Source organism: Oncorhynchus masou, chromosome 32 (genome assembly GCF_036934945.1).
Source record: "Oncorhynchus masou masou isolate Uvic2021 chromosome 32, UVic_Omas_1.1, whole genome shotgun sequence".
In the NCBI taxonomy this organism is placed as follows: domain Eukaryota; kingdom Metazoa; phylum Chordata; class Actinopteri; order Salmoniformes; family Salmonidae; genus Oncorhynchus; species Oncorhynchus masou.
The window spans coordinates 4,101,213-4,120,505 of NC_088243.1; the positions used below are offsets into that span (position 1 = coordinate 4,101,213).

Sequence of the window (19,293 nt, forward strand, 5' to 3'; positions counted from 1 at the left end):
GCAGTTCTCCAGGCACTGGTACACGGCGGGTTCGAAGGCGATCCGTGACACGTATTCCTCGACGTCCTCCCCCACCACACACACTTCCTGTACGCTGGCGCTCCTCTTGGTCTGCTCCGCCACGTGCTTCTTCAGGATGTTCCCGGCCCCTGTCATCATGCGCGTGGCCTGGATGCGGTAGAAGGCTCGGCTCTTCTGCTGGTGGGACAAGGCGTAGTAGTTAGCCATCTCTACCAGCTGGTCCATCTCCTTCTCTGGGTGTTTCTGCTTCAGGTCCTTCAGGATCCGGATCATATCCCGCCGAGACTCGTCCACTTCTTTCCCCTCGATCAGGCTGATGAGGTTATTGGCGGCGCCTCCGTCGTGGGCGAAGTGTGAGTTGACCATCTTGCCGCCGCCGTCCATCATCTCGATGCTCTTGGAACGCTCGTGCTCGGTCTCGATGATGACGCCACGGTGGTTGTCAGCGCGGTACTTCTTGTGCATGAACTTGTAGAAGAGGAGTCGTCGGTCGGCTACCCAGGCCAGGATGACACAGATGGGGAAGAAGGCCAGGGTTAGCAGCCCCTCCCAAATCTGGACCACGTTGGGACTGAACACCGCCAGGATCATGTAGAGCCAGATGTAGGCGAAGATACTCCACGCCGCCGTCACAAAGAACACTCTGAGATGTTTCACCTTCCTCGTCTCTCCCTCGGGGATCACAGACACGCACAGGCCGATGATCACGAACATGTTGAAGGCAGCGCTGCCGACGATCGTAGACGGCCCCAGCTCGCCAGCTACGAAGTCGTGTCCACAGACTTCGATGACAGACAGCAGGATCTCAGGGGTACTAGAACCCAGGGCCATGAGGGTCAGGTTGGAGACCGTCTCGTTCCAGATTCTGATGGTAGCGGTGGTGGTCTCTCCGTTGGCTCTCTTAATAATAATCTCCTTCTCCTGGGAGGTGATGACCTCGATGGCCGCCATGAAGCGATCTGCTATGATGGACACTCCCAGGAACATGTAGATCATAGCTACGAAGTAGACGATGACTCGGGCCATCTTATCCCCCATGGAGGGGTCCTCAGGGTACCAGATGGGCAGGACGATTCCTGGCTTGCACCTGGACGTGCCCTCGGAGCAGGTGGCATTGTGGGAGTCTGTGGTGGCGGGGCTGGGGGTGGTGCGGGTGCCCTCTGCGCACTTGAAGGCTGCGGCCACAGAGAGCAGGCCCAACCAGAGGCAGGCTTGGTAGGAGGAGGAGGACGACCCCGTCCTGATCTCCGGCCCCGGCCTCGTCAGCCTCGGCCTGAAGCGATCCATCCACCCTCGGGGGTCCTGGGGGTCCTTACCACACTGAATGGCCCTCTGGGATCCAGCACTGGGCTGTGGCTGGTACCTCACAACACCTTGAGAGAGAGAAAGAGAGAGAGAAAGCGAGAGAGACGGTGAGAGATAGAGAGGAGTGAGACAGAAACAGAGAGAGAGTTAGAGGGAGAGTAGGAGAATGAGAGACAGAGAGACAGATAGAGAGAGATGGAGAGGCAGAGAGAGAGAAAGAGAGAGAGTGTGAGAGAGAGAGGAGTGAGACAGAAACAGAGAGAGAGAGAGTTAGAGATAGAGAAGGAGAGTGGGAGAATGAGACAGGGAGACAGATAGAGAGAGAGATTGGAGAGGCAGAGAGAGAGAAAGAGAGAGAGAGACATGAATGGCAGTTGAAGATAATAATACTGTATATTGTGCACTTAGATGTCCCAGAGCTTTTTTCAAAGTGAATGGGTTGAAGCAGGCCATGCCATGTGGTATCAGCAGGCCAAGCCATGTGGTATCAGCAGGCCAAGCCATGTGGTATCAGCAGGCCAAGCCATGTGGTATCAGCAGGCCAAGCTATTTGATATCAGCAGGCCAAGTCATTTGGTATCAGCAGGCCAAGCCATTTGGTATCAGCAGGCCAAGCCATGTGATATCAGCAGGCCAAGCTATGTGGTATCAGCAGGCCAAGCCATGTGGTATCAGCAGGCCAAGCCATGTGGTATCAGCAGGCCAAGCCATTTGGTATCAGCAGGCCAAGCCATGTGGTATCAGCAGGCCAAGCCATGTGGTATCAGCAGGCCAAGCTATGTGGTATCAGCAGGCCAAGCCATGTGATATCAGCAGGCCAAGCCATGTGGTATCAGCAGGCCAAGCCATGTGGTATCAGCAGGCCAAGCCATGTGGTATCAGCAGGCCAAGCCATGTGGTATCAGCAGGCCAAGCCATGTGGTATCAGCAGGCCAAGCCATGTAGTATCAGCAGGCCAAGCCATGTGGTATCAGCAGGCCAAGCCATGTAGTATCAGCAGGCCAAGCCATGTGGTATCAGCAGGCCAAGCCATGTGGTATCAGCAGGCCAAGCCATGTGGTATCAGCAGGCCAAGCCATGTGGTATCAGCAGGCCAAGCCATGTGGTATCAGCAGGCCAAGCCATGTGATATCAGCAGGCCAAGCCATGTGGTATCAGCAGGCCAAGCCATGTGGTATCAGCAGGCCAAGCCATGTGGTATCAGCAGGCCAAGCCATGTGGTATCAGCAGGCCAAGCCATGTGGTATCAGCAGGCCAAGCCATGTGGTATCAGCAGGCCAAGCTATTTGATATCAGCAGGCCAAGCCATGTGGTATCAGCAGGCCAAGCCATGTGATATCAGCAGGCCAAGCCATGTGATATCAGCAGGCCAAGCCATGTGGTATCAGCAGGCCAAGCCATGTGGTATCAGCAGGCCAAGCCATGTGGTAACAGCAGGCCAAGCTATTTGACATCAGCAGGCCAAGCTATTTGACATCAGCAGGCCAAGCTATTTGACATCAGCAGGCCAAGCCATTTGATATCAGCAGGCCAAGCCATGTGGTATCAGCAGGCCAAGCTATTTGATATCAGCAGGCCAAGCCATGTGATATCAGCAGGCCAAGCCATGTGGTATCAGCAGGCCAAGCCATGTGGTATCAGCAGGCCAAGCCATGTGGTATCAGCAGGCCAAGCTATGTGGTATCAGCAGGCCAAGCCATGTGGTATCAGCAGGCCAAGCCATGTGGTATCAGCAGGCCAAGCCATGTGGTATCAGCAGGCCAAGCCATGTGGTATCAGCAGGCCAAGCCATGTGGTATCAGCAGGCCAAGCCATGTGGTATCAGCAGGCCAAGCCATGTGGTATCAGCAGGCCAAGCCATGTGGTATCAGCAGGCCAAGCCATGTGGTATCAGCAGGCCAAGCCATGTGGTATCAGCAGGCCAAGCCATGTGGTATCAGCAGGCCAAGCCATGTGGTATCAGCAGGCCAAGCCATGTGGTATCAGCAGGCCAAGCCATGTGGTATCAGCAGGCCAAGCCATGTGGTATCAGCAGGCCAAGCCATGTGGTATCAGCAGGCCAAGCCATTTGCCAGAAATTGAGCTATTTAATGAAGTGTGTGTGTCTGTGAGTGTGTGCGTGTTTAAAGCTCCAATTAGCCTTCCACTATGAGGAATAGCAATGCCCTTTCTTCCATACCACTGTATAACAGACGTGATCACCAGACCTCAGTGCCTTCTAAGCTTGGTGGACTGGAACACAAGTTTGTATAGGTCTCACATAGCTCCCTATTCCCTATATAGGGCACTACTTTGAACAGAGACATTTGGGACACATCTAGTTTCAAATGCTCAGAAATGCTCAGCTCTGTAAATGACTATGAACATTGTGGATAACATTATATTCTGCCCAGGTCCTGACTGCTCTCTACTGCTCTCCACTGCTCTCTATTGCTCTCTACTGCTCTCCACTGCTCTCTATTGCTCTCTACTGCTCTCCACTGCTCTCTACTGCTCTCCACTGCTCTCTACTGCTCTCTACTGCTCTCTATTGCTCTCTACTGCTCTCCACTGCTCTCCATTGCTCTCTACTGCTCTCTACTGCTCTCCACTGCTCTCTACTGCTCTCTACTGCTCTCCACTGCTCTTCATTGCTCTCTACTGCTCTCCACTGCTCTCTACTGCTCTCCACTGCTCTCTCTACTGCTCTCCACTGCTCTCTACTGCTATCTCTACTGCTCTCCACTGCTCTCTACTGCTCTTCACTGCTCTCTACTGCTCTCTACTGCTCTTCACTGCTCTCTACTGCTCTCTACTGCTCTCCACTGCTCTCGACTGCTCTCCACTGCTCTCTACTGCTCTCCACTGCTCTCTACTGCTCTCCACTGCTCTCTACTGCTCTCCACTGCTCTCTACTGCTCTCTACTGCTCTACACTGCTCTATACTAATCTCCACAGCTCTATGCTGCACATGGAGAACAGTTAGCCATACATGCCACACGTTAATGTGAGAGCAAGGCTTCAATCACTGAGGGACATCATGGCTTATGGACAATTTGTTCGACTCTGCTATTTAACAACACAGCTTTTCCATTTTCTGTATGGATCGAATGGCAGGATCTGGTAAGAGTAGGAGGAGGGTAGGGGGGCGTATGTTTCCTCATCAACAATACCTAGTGGCCCGAGGTTGAAGACATCTCAAGCTCCTGTTCACCCGACCTGGAGTTTCTGATGTTAAAATACCGACCCCACTATATACTGAGGGAATTCACGTGTGTTGTTATCACAGCTGTGTACATACCGCCACAAACAAACACCAAGCGGCACTCAGTGAACTGTACAAGAACATTTTCCAGCAAGAATCCTCTCACCCGGAAGCAGTCTTTATTCTCATGGTAGATTTTAACCAATGAAGTTAGCAGAACGAACCCTGATGACCTGATGTGCGTGACGTGTACAAGGCAAGCAGGTACGAGCTCTATAGGGACACAAAAATACACACTCCAACATGAATTGAATAAACTCAGGCTCACGGACCGACGCATGTGGCTCGGACTGCAGGCTTTTCACGGACAACAATGGTAAATCCAGCTGTGCAGTTGCCCACTGAAGCCTCCCTCCCAGACGTGCTTAACATTTTCTATGATCACACGGAGGCAGACAATAGCATCCAGGAAGGCTCTAGCTGCTCCGGACGATCAGGTGCCGTTGTTCCTACCAAGCTTATCACCAAGCTCATCACCAAGCTCAAAGCCCTGCGTCTGGACACCGCTCTCTGCAACAGGATTCTGGTATTCCTGATGGGCCGACCACAGGCTGTGAGGATTGTCAACAACATCTCCTCCACACTGACTCTTAACACAGGGGGCCCCTCAGGGGTGTGACCTCGGTCCTCTGCTGTACTCCCTGTTCACCCACAACTGTGTGACTTTGCACGACACCAACTCCTGCTGACGATACCACGGTTGTAGGCCTGATAACCAACAACGATGAGTCAGCCTATAGAGAGGAGGTAAAGTGAACTGGAATTGTGGTGCCAGGTCAACAACTTCTCCCTCAAAGTCAGCAAAACAAAGGAGTGATTGTTGACTTCAAATCAAATTGTATTGGTCACATACACATGGTTGGCAGATGTTAATGTGAATGTAGCTAAATGCTTGTGCTTCTAATTCTGACAGTGCAGAAATATCTAACAAGCAATCTAAAAATTCCCCGACAACTACCTAATACACACAAATGTAAAGGGAGGAATAAGAATATGTACATATAAATATATGGATGAGCGGCATACTGTAGGCATGGTGCAATAGATGGTATAAGGTAGAGTAGATACACATGAGATGAGTAATGTAAGATATGTAAACATTATTAAAGTGACATTATTTTAAGTGACTAGTGATCCATTTATTAAAGTGGCCAGTGATTTGAGTCCCTATGTAGGCAGCAGCCTCTCTGAGTTAATGATTGCTGTTTAGCAGTCTGATGGCCTTGAGATAGAAGCTGTTTTTCAGTCTCAGCTTTGATGCACCTGTACTGACCTCGCCTTCTGGATGATAGCAGGGTGAACAGGCGGTGGCTACGGTGGTTGTTGTCCGTGATGATCTTTTTGGCCTTCCTGTGACATCGGGTGCTGTAGGTGTCTTGGAGGGCAGGTAGTTTGCCCCCGGTGATACATTGTGCAGACTGCACCACCCTCTGGAGAGCCTTGTGGTTGAGGGCGGTGCAGTTGCCGTACCAGGTGGTGAGTGTTTTAGGTGACAAGCAAAATTTCTCCAGCCTCCTGAGTTTGAAGAGGCGCTGTTGCGCCTTCTTCACCACACTGTCTGTGTGGGTGGACCATTTCAGTTTGTCTGTGATGTGTGCGCCAAGGAACTTAAAACGTTCCACCTTCTCCACTACTGTCCCTTCGGTGTGGATAGGAGTGTGCTCCCTCTGCTGTTTCCTGAAGTCGATGATCATCTCCTTTGTTTTGTTGACATTGAGTGAGAGGTTGTTTTCTTGACCCCACACTCCAAGTGCTCTCATCTCCTCCCTGTAGGCTGTCTCGTCGTTGTTGGTAATCAAGCCCACTACTGTTTTGTCGTCTGCAAACTTGATGATTGAGTTGGAGGCGTGCGTGGCCACGCAGTCATGGGTGAACAGGGAGTACAGGAAGGGGCTGAGCACGCACACTTATGGGGCCCCAGTGGTGATGGTCAGCAAAGTGGAGATGTTGTTTCCTACCTTCACCACCTGGTGGTGGCCCATCAGAAAGTCTAGGACCCAATTGCACAGGGCGGGGTCGAGACCCAGGGTCTCCAGCTGAATGATGAGCTTGGAGGGTACTATGGTGTTGAATGCTGAGCTGTAGTCAATGAAGAGCATTCTTAAATAGGTATTTATCTTGTCCAGATAGGATAGGGCAATGTGATGGCGATTGCATCGTCTGTGGATCTATTGGGGCGGTATGCAAACTGTAGTGGGTTAAGGGTGACAGGTAAGGTGGAGGTGATATGATCCATGACTAGTCTCTCAAAGCACTTCATGATGACAGAAGTGAGTGCTAGTAGTCATTTAGTTCAGTTATCTTTGCCTTCTTGGGTACAGGAACAATTGTGGCCATTTTGAAGCATGTGGGGACAGCAGACTGGGCTAGCGAGAGATTAAATATGTCCGTAAACACAGCAGCCAGCTGGTCTGCGCATACTCTGAGGACGCGGCTACGGATGCCGTCTGAGCCAGCAGCCTTGCGAGGGTTAACACGTTTAAATTTCTTACTCACGTCGGCCACGGAGAAGGAGAGGAGAAGGGGCCGCAGTCATTGTTAGCAGGCCGCGACGGTGGCACTGTATTATCCTCAAAGCGGGCAAAGAAGGTGTTTAGTTTGTCTGAAAGCGAGACATCGATGTCCGTGACATGGCTGATTTCCTGTACACCCTGCCACATACGTCTCGTGTCTGAGCTGTTGAATTGCGACTCCACTTTGTCCCTATACCGACATTTCGCTTGTTTGATTGCCTTGCAGAGGAAATAACTACACTGTTTAAATTCAGCCATATTCCCAGTCCTCTTTCCATGGTTAAATGCGGTGGTTCACGCTTTCAGTTTTGTACGAATGCCGCCATCCATCCATGGTTTCTGGTTGGGGTAGGTTTTAATAGTCACAGTGGGTACAAAATCTCCAATGCAATACCTTATAAACTCACTCACCGAGTCAGCGTATAGATCAATGTTATTCCCTGAGGCTACCCAGAACAGTGATCAAAACAATCTTTAAGCGTGGATTCCGATTGGTCAGACCAGCGTTGAATGGTTCTAGTCACGGATACATCCTGTTTTGATTTTCTGCCTATAAGATGGTAGGAGCAAGATGGTGTCGTGGTCGGATCTGTCGAAGGGAGGGCGAGGGTGGGCCTTGTATGCATCGCAAAAGTTAGAGTAGCAATGATTGAGTGTATTGCCCGCGCGATTGCTGCAATCAATATGCTGATAGAATTTAGGTAGCCTTGTTCTCAGATTTGCATTGTTAAAATACCCAGCTACAATAAATGCAACAGGATATATGGTTTCCAATTTACATAGAGTCAGGAAGCAGAGGAGGGAACATGCCCCGATCCACATCAATGGAACTGCAGTAGAGAGAATCAGCAGTTTTAATTTCCTCTGTGTCCACATCACCAATGACTTGACATGGACCAACAACACCACCACTCTTGTCAAGAGGGCGCAACAGCGTCTCTACTTCCTAAGGCCGCTGAAGAAATTTGGCATGTCACCCCAGATCCTCACCAAATACTACCGCTGCACCATTGAGTGCGTCCTGACCAATTGCATCATGGCCTAGTAAGGGAATTGCTCCATACGGGACAGCAAGGCCCTCAAGTGGGAGGTGCAGACAGCTCAGTACATCACTGGGGCTATGTTCACACCCATCCAGGAAATCTACTTGAAACGGTGCCTGAGGAAGGTCCGCAACATCATCTGGGAAATCTACTTGAAACGGTGCCTGAGGAAGGTCCGCAACATCATCCAGGAAATCTACTTGAAACGGTGCCTGAGGAAGGTTCGCAACATCATCCAGGAAATCTACTTGAAACGGTGCCTGAGGAAGGTTCACAACATCATCCAGGAAATCTACTTGAAACCGTGCCTGAGGAAGGTCCACAACATCATCCAGGAAATCTACTTGAAACGGTGCCTGAGGAAGGTTCACAACATCTTCCAGGGTCCTACACACCCCAGACACGAGCTGTTCTCTCCCTTACCGTCGGCCGAGAAAAAACTGTACCAAAACAATACCACTGCAAAACATTTTTTTTGTTGCCAAAGTCAGAGAATGGCACTTGATTCAGACAGATAAACTTAGCTATTGCTCTTTTCAATTGCTGGGCTTTTCTTTTCTCAATATCATTACATTAGAATTTGTTTGTTCAATATCATTACATTAGAATTTTCTACATCAACATTTTTTAGAGACAGACATGTGTATGCATTACTGAATCAATCATACAATCAATTTTACTTTGTTTTTAACCAAACTAAATATATAACATAATGGTAATAATTTATTTGACTGGTAAATCTCTTTTGATAAACTGGGTAAATTAAGATAGCCTGGGTCTATTCACAGTACAGGTGAATACATATTTAATAAGAGTGTGTCTTAGCTTGTTTTGTGTGAGTTCATGGAGCTACAGATGTTTCCTTCCATTTGAGACTTATTTTATGGTACAAGAAGCTTCTTTAATAAAAAATTGTGCGCTGTCTCTTTAACCAGTAATGACCTCATTCACGAGATCCATGTGAATGAATAAAGTTTTTGGTGGCAATCAGGTTTGAAGTCAGCATATGGTTATGGTTTGCATATTATCAAATACAAAGTACTAGGCTAGTAAACTGATGTTAGCTTTAGCTGTTAGCTAGCAAGGAAAGTTAGCCTTCAAAGCTGGAAGCTACTGGTATCTTCTTCTATTGTAAAGTGTTCTGGCCTGTATGAACATTGCTTAGCGAACAGTAATTGACCGTTTCAAAATGTCTGCATGCCGTGTCGCATTATTCAAGTGTGTTAACTTCTGTGCAGCATGAGTGGGGCGCTAACATGATGCAGCCCAGACTACCAGTACAGGCTAGCAGTGACTTAGTGAAGCTAACATGATGCCAAGACTCTCAGTACAGGCTAGCAGTGAGTTAGTGAAGCTAACATAATGCAGCCCAGACTCTCAGTACAGGCTAGCAGTGAGTTAGTGAAGCTAACATGATGCAGCCCAGACTCCCAGTACAGGCTAGCAGTGACTTAGTGAAGCTAACATGATGCCAAGACTCTCAGTACAGGCTAGCAGTGAGTTAGTGGAGCTAACATGATACAGCCCAGACTCCCAGTATAGGCTAGCAGTGAGTTAGTGGAGCTAACATGATGCAGCCCAGACTCCCAGTACAGGGTAGCAGTGAGTTCGTAGAGCTAACATGATACAGCCCAGACTCCCAGGCTAGCAGTGAGTTAGTGGAGCTAACATGATACAGCCCAGACTCCCAGTCCAGGCTTGCAGTGAGTTAGTGGAGCTAACATGATACAGCCCAGACTCCCAGGCTAGCAGTGAGTTAGTGGAGCTAACATTACATTTACATTTAAGTCATTTAGCAGACGCTCTTATCCAGAGCGACTTACAATGATACAGCCCAGACTCCCAGGCTAGCAGTGAGTTAGTGAAGCTAACATGATGCAGGCCAGACTCCCAGTACAGGCTAGCAGTGAGTTAGTGGAGCTAACATGATACAGCCCAGACACCAAGGCTAGCAGTGAGTTAGTGAAGCTAACATGATGCAGGCCAGACTCCCAGTACAGGCTAGCAGTGAGTTAGTGGAGCTAACATGATGCAGGCCAGACTCCCAGTACAGGCTAGCAGTGAGTTAGTGGAGCTAACATGATACAGCCCAGACTCCCAGTATAGGCTAGCAGTGAGTTAGTGGAGCTAACATGATGCAGCCCAGACTCCCAGTACAGGGTAGCAGTGAGTTCGTAGAGCTAACATGATGCAGGCCAGACACCCAGGCTAGCAGTGAGTTAGTGGAGCTAACATGATACAGCCCAGACACCCAGGCTAGCAGTGAGTTAGTGAAGCTAACATGATGCAGGCCAGACTCCCAGTACAGGCTAGCAGTGAGTTAGTGGAGCTAACATGATGCAGGCCAGACTCCCAGGCTAGCAGTGAGTTAGTGGAGCTAACATGATACAGCCCAGACACCCAGGCTAGCAGTGAGTTAGTGAAGCTAACATGATGCAGGCCAGACTCCCAGTACAGGCTAGCAGTGAGTTAGTGGAGCTAACATGATGCAGGCCAGACTCCCAGTACAGGCTAGCAGTGAGTTAGTGGAGCTAACATGATGCAGGCCAGACTCCCAGGCTAGCAGTGAGTTAGTGGAGCAGGCAGGCTGGGCTATAAGAAGTGGTTGGCTGGGCTGATAGACAGGCTTGATCCTTGAAACACATTTAACAGAAGTACCGAACATAACAAACATTTTGGTACCGAACCGTTTTTCATGATCTAGTATCGAAAAACGACCGAAGTTACAGTGTACTGTGCAACCTTCACCTTATCACAAACACACAGGCAGAGCCTTCAGAAAGTATTCACACCCCTTGACTTTTCCCACATTTTATTATGTTACAAAGTGGGATTAAAATGCATTTTTTTTTTGTTAACAATTTACACAAACTAATCTGTAACGTCGGTTGAAGTAAATGTCTGACATTTGTATAAAAATATTCTGAAAATAAAACACCAATATATCTTGATTAGTTACTGTAAGTATTCAACTCCATTACAGCTCTTTCTGGGTAAATCTCTAAGGGCTTTCAACACCTGGATTGTGCAACATTTGCAAATTATTATTTTCAAAATTCTTCAAGTTCAGACATTGCCATAGATTTTCAAGTAGATTTAAGTCAAAACTGTAACTCGGCCACTCGGGAACATTCACTGGCTTCTTGGTAAACAACATATGTAGATTTGGCCTTGTGTTTTAGGTTATTGTCCTTCTGAAATTTGAATTAATCTCTCAATGTCTGTTGGAAAGCAGACTGAACCAGGTTTCCCTCTAAGATTTTTTTCCGGTGCTTAGCTCCATTCTCCAAACTCACCAGTCCTTAACGATGACAAGCATACCCATAACAAGGTGCAGCTACCACGATGCTTGAAAATGTGGAGAGTGGTACTCGGTAATGTGTTGAATTGGATTTAACACAAAAGTTAATTGCTTTTTTTTGCAGTATTACTTCAGTGCTTCGTCTTTTCACTCTGTCATTTAGGTTAGTATTGTGGAGTAACTACAACGTTGTTGATCCATCCTCAGGTTTCTTCTATCACAGCCATTAAACTGTTTTAAAGTCACCATTGGCCTCATGGTGAAATCCCTGAGCGGTTTCCTTCCTCTCTGGCAACTGAATCTTCGTACTGACTGGGTGTATTGATACGCCATCCATAGTGTAATTAATAATGTCAGCAGGTACATTCAACGTCTGCTTTTTCTAAAATGTTTACCCATCTATCAATAGTTGCCCTTCTTTTTAAATTCAGGCCGTAACACATTGTGGAAAAAGTCGAAAAACATGTGAATACTTACTATATTATATATATATATCATATTGTACTATAAACTGTATTATACTTATGCTTAAATATTTATTATATTTTACTTTATGTTCCTATTCTTATCTTTTATTATTTCTCATTGTTTCATTGTCGAGAAAGAAACCTGCAAGTAAGTATCTGTCGTTCCTGCGCCTGAACAGGCAGTTAACCCACTGTTCCTAGAACAGTTATCCCACTGTTCCTAGACCAGTTAACCCACTGTTCCTAGAACAGTTAACCCACTGTTCCTAGACCAGTTAACCCACTGTTCCTAGAACAGTTATCCCACTGTTCCTAGACCAGTTAACCCACTGTTCCTAGAACAGTTATCCCACTGTTCCTAGACCAGTTAACCCACTGTTCCTAGACCAGTTATCCCACTGTTCCTAGACCAGTTATCCCATTGTTCCTAGACCAGTTAACCCACTGTTCCTAGAACAGTTATCCCACTGTTCGTAGACCAGTTAACCCACTGTTCCTAGACCAGTTATCCCACTGTTCCTAGACCAGTTAACCCTCCTAGACCAGTTATCCCACTGTTCCTAGACCAGTTAACCCACTGTTCCTAGACCAGTTATCCCACTGTTCCTAGACCAGTTAACCCACTGTTCGTAGACCAGTTATCCCACTGTTCCTAGACCAGTTATCCCACTGTTCGTAGACCAGTTAACCCACTGTTCCTAGACCAGTTAACCCACTGTTCCTAGACCAGTTAACCCACTGTTCCTAGACCAGTTAACCCACTGTTCCTAGACCAGTTAACCCACTGTTCCTAGAACAGTTATCCCACTGTTCGTAGACCAGTTAACCCACTGTTCCTAGGCCAGTTAACCCACTGTTCCTAGACCAGTTATCCCACTGTTCCTAGACCAGTTAACCCACTGTTCCTAGACCAGTTAACCCACTGTTCCTAGGCCAGTTAACCCACTGTTCCTAGGCCAGTTAACCCACTGTTCCTAGACCAGTTAACCCACTGTTCCTAGACCAGTTATCCCACTGTTCCTAGACCAGTTATCCCACTGTTCCTAGACCAGTTATCCCATTGTTCCTAGACCAGTTAACCCACTGTTCCCAGACCAGTTATCCCACTGTTCCTAGACCAGTTATCCCACTGTTCCTAGACCAGTTATCCCACTGTTCCTAGACCAGTTAACCCACTGTTCCTAGACCAGTTATCCCACTGTTCCTAGACCAGTTAACCCACTGTTCCTAGACCAGTTAACCCACTGGTTTGGGAGTCGTTTATTAAAGCATTATTAAGGGTAATGGTTGGGAGTCGGTTATTAAAGCATTATTAAGGGTAATGTTGGGAGTCGTTTATTAAGGGTGATGTTGCGAGTCGTTTATTAAAGCCTTATTAAGGGTAATGGTTGGGAGTCGTTTATTAAAGCCTTATTAAGGGTGATGTTGGGAGTCGTTTATTAAAGCATTATTAAGGGTAATGGTTGGGAGTCGTTTATTAAGGTTAACGGTTGGGAGTCGTTTATTAAAGCCTTATTAAGGTTAACGGTTGGGAGTCGTTTATTAAAACCTTATTAAGGTTAACGGTTGGGAGTCGTTTATTAAAGCCTTATTAAGGTTAACGGTTGGGAGTCGTTTATTAAAGCCTTATTAAGGTTAACGGTTGGGAGTCGTTTATTAAAGCCTTATTAAGGTTAACGGTTGGGAGTCGTTTATTAAAACCTTATTAAGGTTAACGGTTGGGAGTCGTTTATTAAAGCCTTATTAAGGTTAACGGTTGGGAGTCGTTTATTAAAGCCTTATTAAGGTTAACGGTTGGGAGTCGTTTATTAAAGCCTTATTAAGGTTAACGGTTGGGAGTCGTTTATTAAAGCCTTATTAAGGTTAACGGTTGGGAGTCGTTTATTAAAGCCTTATTAAGGTTAACGGTTGGGAGTCGTTTATTAAAGCCTTATTAAGGTTAACGGTTGGGAGTCGTTTATTAAAGCCTTATTAAGGTTAACGGTTGGGAGTCGTTTATTAAAGCCTTATTAAGGTTAACGGTTGGGAGTCGTTTATTAAAGCATTATTAAGGTTAACGGTTGGGAGTCGTTTATTAAGGGTGATGTTGGGAGTCGTTTATTAAAGCCTTATTAAGGTTAACGGTTGGGAGTCGTTTATTAAGGGTGATGTTGGGAGTCGTTTATTAAAGCCTTATTAAGGTTAACGGTTGGGAGTCGTTTATTAAGGGTGATGTTGGGAGTCGTTTATTAAGGGTGATGTTGGGAGTCGTTTATTAAAGCCTTATTATTGGTGATGTTGGGAGTCGTTTATTAAAGCATTATTAAGGTTAACGGTTGGGAGTCGTTTATTAAAGCATTATTAAGGTTAACGGTTGGGAGTCGTTTATTAAAGCATTATTAAGGGTAATGGTTGGGAGTCGGTTATTAAAGCATTATTAAGGGTAATGTTGGGAGTCGTTTATTAAGGGTGATGTTGCGAGTCGTTTATTAAAGCCTTATTAAGGGTAATGGTTGGGAGTCGTTTATTAAAGCCTTATTAAGGGTGATGTTGGGAGTCGTTTATTAAAGCATTATTAAGGGTAATGGTTGGGAGTCGTTTATTAAGGTTAACGGTTGGGAGTCGTTTATTAAAGCCTTATTAAGGTTAACGGTTGGGAGTCGTTTATTAAAACCTTATTAAGGTTAACGGTTGGGAGTCGTTTATTAAAGCCTTATTAAGGTTAACGGTTGGGAGTCGTTTATTAAAGCCTTATTAAGGTTAACGGTTGGGAGTCGTTTATTAAAGCCTTATTAAGGTTAACGGTTGGGAGTCGTTTATTAAAACCTTATTAAGGTTAACGGTTGGGAGTCGTTTATTAAAGCCTTATTAAGGTTAACGGTTGGGAGTCGTTTATTAAAGCCTTATTAAGGTTAACGGTTGGGAGTCGTTTATTAAAGCCTTATTAAGGTTAACGGTTGGGAGTCGTTTATTAAAGCCTTATTAAGGTTAACGGTTGGGAGTCGTTTATTAAAGCCTTATTAAGGTTAACGGTTGGGAGTCGTTTATTAAAGCCTTATTAAGGTTAACGGTTGGGAGTCGTTTATTAAAGCCTTATTAAGGTTAACGGTTGGGAGTCGTTTATTAAAGCCTTATTAAGGTTAACGGTTGGGAGTCGTTTATTAAAGCATTATTAAGGTTAACGGTTGGGAGTCGTTTATTAAAGCCTTATTAAGGTTAACGGTTGGGAGTCGTTTATTAAGGGTGATGTTGGGAGTCGTTTATTAAAGCCTTATTAAGGTTAACGGTTGGGAGTCGTTTATTAAGGGTGATGTTGGGAGTCGTTTATTAAAGCCTTATTAAGGTTAACGGTTGGGAGTCGTTTATTAAGGGTGATGTTGGGAGTCGTTTATTAAGGGTGATGTTGGGAGTCGTTTATTAAAGCCTTATTATTGGTGATGTTGGGAGTCGTTTATTAAAGCATTATTAAGGTTAACGGTTGGGAGTCGTTTATTAAAGCATTATTAAGGTTAACGGTTGGGAGTCGTTTATTAAAGCATTATTAAGGGTGATGTTGGGAGTCGTTTATTAAAGCCTTATTAAGGTTAACGGTTGGGAGTCGTTTATTAAGGGTGATGTTTTAAGGGTGATGTTGGGAGTCGTTTATTAAGGGTAATGGTTGGGAGTCGTTTATTAAAGCCTTATTAAGGTTAACAGTTGGGAGTCGTTTATTAAAGCTTTATTAAGGTTAACGGTTGGGAGTCGTTTATTAAGGGTGATGTTGGGAGTCGTTTATTAAGGGTAATGGTTGGGAGTCGTTTATTAAAGCCTTATTAAGGTTAACGGTTGGGAGTCGTTTATTAAAGCCTTATTAAGGTTAACGGTTGGGAGTCGTTTATTAAGGGTGATGTTGGGAGTCGTTTATTAAGGGTGATGTTGGGAGTCGTTTATTAAGGGTAATGGTTGGGAGTCGTTTATTAAAGCCTTATTAAGGTTAACGGTTGGGAGTCGTTTATTAAAGCCTTATTAAGGTTAACGGTTGGGAGTCGTTTATTAAGGTTAACGGTTGGGAGTCGTTTATTAAAGCCTTATTAAGGTTAACGGTTGGGAGTCGTTTATTAAGGTTAACGGTTGGGAGTCGTTTATTAAAGCCTTATTAAGGTTAACGGTTGGGAGTCGTTTATTAAAACCTTATTAAGGTTAACGGTTGGGAGTCGTTTATTAAAGCCTTATTAAGGTTAACGGTTGGGAGTCGTTTATTAAAGCCTTATTAAGGTTAACGGTTGGGAGTCGTTTATTAAAGCCTTATTAAGGTTAACGGTTGGGAGTCGTTTATTAAAGCCTTATTAAGGTTAACGGTTGGGAGTCGTTTATTAAAGCCTTATTAAGGTTAACGGTTGGGAGTCGTTTATTAAAGCCTTATTAAGGTTAACGGTTGGGAGTCGTTTATTAAAGCCTTATTAAGGTTAACGGTTGGGAGTCGTTTATTAAAGCATTATTAAGGTTAACGGTTGGGAGTCGTTTATTAAAGCCTTATTAAGGTTAACGGTTGGGAGTCGTTTATTAAGGGTGATGTTGGGAGTCGTTTATTAAACCCTTATTAAGGTTAACGGTTGGGAGTCGTTTATTAAGGGTGATGTTGGGAGTCGTTTATTAAGGGTGATGTTGGGAGTCGTTTATTAAAGCCTTATTATTGGTGATGTTGGGAGTCGTTTATTAAAGCATTATTAAGGTTAACGGTTGGGAGTCGTTTATTAAAGCATTATTAAGGTTAACGGTTGGGAGTCGTTTATTAAAGCATTATTAAGGGTGATGTTGGGAGTCGTTTATTAAAGCCTTATTAAGGTTAACGGTTGGGAGTCGTTTATTAAGGGTGATGTTTTAAGGGTGATGTTGGGAGTCGTTTATTAAGGGTAATGGTTGGGAGTCGTTTATTAAAGCCTTATTAAGGTTAACAGTTGGGAGTCGTTTATTAAAGCCTTATTAAGGTTAACGGTTGGGAGTCGTTTATTAAGGGTGATGTTGGGAGTCGTTTATTAAGGGTAATGGTTGGGAGTCGTTTATTAAAGCCTTATTAAGGTTAACGGTTGGGAGTCGTTTATTAAAGCCTTATTAAGGTTAACGGTTGGGAGTCGTTTATTAAGGTTAACGGTTGGGAGTCGTTTATTAAAGCCTTATTAAGGTTAACGGTTGGGAGTCGTTTATTAAGGTTAACGGTTGGGAGTCGTTTATTAAAGCCTTATTAAGGTTAACGGTTGGGAGTCGTTTATTAAAACCTTATTAAGGTTAACGGTTGGGAGTCGTTTATTAAAGCCTTATTAAGGTTAACGGTTGGGAGTCGTTTATTAAAGCCTTATTAAGGTTAACGGTTGGGAGTAGTTTATTAAAGCCTTATTAAGGTTAACGGTTGGGAGTCGTTTATTAAGGGTGATGTTGGGAGTCGTTTATTAAAGCCTTATTAAGGTTAACGGTTGGGAGTCGTTTATTAAGGGTGATGTTGGGAGTCGTTTATTAAAGCCTTATTAAGGTTAATGGTTGGGAGTCGTTTATTAAAGCCTTATTAAGGTTAACGGTTGGGAGTCGTTTATTAAGGGTGATGTTGGGAGTCGTTTATTAAGGGTGATGTTGGGAGTCGTTTATTAAGGGTGATGTTGGGAGTCGTTTATTAAAGCCTTATTATTGGTGATGTTGGGAGTCGTTTATTAAAGCATTATTAAGGTTAACGGTTGGGAGTCGTTTATTAAGGTTAACGGTTGGGAGTCGTTTATTAAAGCCTTATTAAGGTTAACGGTTGGGAGTCGTTTATTAAAACCTTATTAAGGTTAACGGTTGGGAGTCGTTTATTAAAGCCTTATTAAGGTTAACGGTTGGGAGTCGTTTATTAAAGCCTTATTAAGGTTAACGGTTGGGAGTCGTTTATTAAAGCCTTATTAAGGTTAACGGTTGGGAGTCGTTTATTAAAGCCTTATTAAGGTTAACGGTTGGGAGTCGTTTATTAAAGCCTTATTAAGGTTAACGGTTGGGAGTCGTTTATTAAAGCCTTATTAAGGTTAACGGTTGGGAGTCGTTTATTAAAGCCTTATTAAGGTTAACGGTTGGGAGTCGTTTATTAAAGCATTATTAAGGTTAACGGTTGGGAGTCGTTTATTAAAGCCTTATTAAGGTTAACGGTTGGGAGTCGTTTATTAAGGGTGATGTTGGGAGTCGTTTATTAAAGCCTTATTAAGGTTAACGGTTGGGAGTCGTTTATTAAGGGTGATGTTGGGAGTCGTTTATTAAGGGTGATGTTGGGAGTCGTTTATTAAAGCCTTATTATTGGTGATGTTGGGAGTCGTTTATTAAAGCATTATTAAGGTTAACGGTTGGGAGTCGTTTATTAAAGCATTATTAAGGTTAACGGTTGGGAGTCGTTTATTAAAGCATTATTAAGGGTGATGTTGGGAGTCGTTTATTAAAGCCTTATTAAGGTTAACGGTTGGGAGTCGTTTATTAAGGGTGATGTTTTAAGGGTGATGTTGGGAGTCGTTTATTAAGGGTAATGGTTGGGAGTCGTTTATTAAAGCCTTATTAAGGTTAACAGTTGGGAGTCGTTTATTAAAGCCTTATTAAGGTTAACGGTTGGGAGTCGTTTATTAAGGGTGATGTTGGGAGTCGTTTATTAAGGGTAATGGTTGGGAGTCGTTTATTAAAGCCTTATTAAGGTTAACGGTTGGGAGTCGTTTATTAAAGCCTTATTAAGGTTAACGGTTGGGAGTCGTTTATTAAGGTTAACGGTTGGGAGTCGTTTATTAAAGCCTTATTAAGGTTAACGGTTGGGAGTCGTTTATTAAGGTTAACGGTTGGGAGTCGTTTATTAAAGCCTTATTAAGGTTAACGGTTGGGAGTCGTTTATTAAAACCTTATTAAGGTTAACGGTTGGGAGTCGTTTATTAAAGCCTTATTAAGGTTAACGGTTGGGAGTCGTTTATTAAAGCCTTATTAAGGTTAACGGTTGGGAGTAGTTTATTAAAGCCTTATTAAGGTTAACGGTTGGGAGTCGTTTATTAAGGGTGATGTTGGGAGTCGTTTATTAAGGGTAATGGTTGGGAGTCGTTTATTAAAGCCTTATTAAGGTTAACGGTTGGGAGTCGTTTATTAAAGCCTTATTAAGGTTAACGGTTGGGAGTCGTTTATTAAGGTTAACGGTTGGGAGTCGTTTATTAAAGCCTTATTAAGGTTAACGGTTGGGAGTCGTTTATTAAGGTTAACGGTTGGGAGTCGTTTATTAAAGCCTTATTAAGGTTAACGGTTGGGAGTCGTTTATTAAAACCTTATTAAGGTTAACGGTTGGGAGTCGTTTATTAAAGCCTTATTAAGGTTAACGGTTGGGAGTCGTTTATTAAAGCCTTATTAAGGTTAACGGTTGGGAGTCGTTTATTAAAGCCTTATTAAGGTTAACGGT

General features: G+C 44.6%; 1 protein-coding gene across 17 annotated transcripts in view; it reads right to left on the reverse strand.

Annotated features, from left to right (window-relative positions):
• slc8a3 (solute carrier family 8 member 3) overlaps nt 1–1,379 on the reverse strand; it is a 155,670-nt gene extending 154,291 nt beyond the window's left edge. For 16 of the 17 annotated variants that reach the window (XM_064953139.1, XM_064953141.1, XM_064953142.1 and 13 more), the window contains exon 1: nt 1–1,074. This exon is cut by the window's left edge and continues 545 nt beyond it. In XM_064953139.1, the coding sequence (XP_064809211.1) occupies nt 1–1,059 (1,059 nt within the window). In that variant the 5' untranslated portion in view covers nt 1,060–1,074. The other variant, XM_064953126.1, reaches the window with a different exon arrangement.
• Between the last annotated feature and the right edge of the window lie 17,914 nt (nt 1,380–19,293).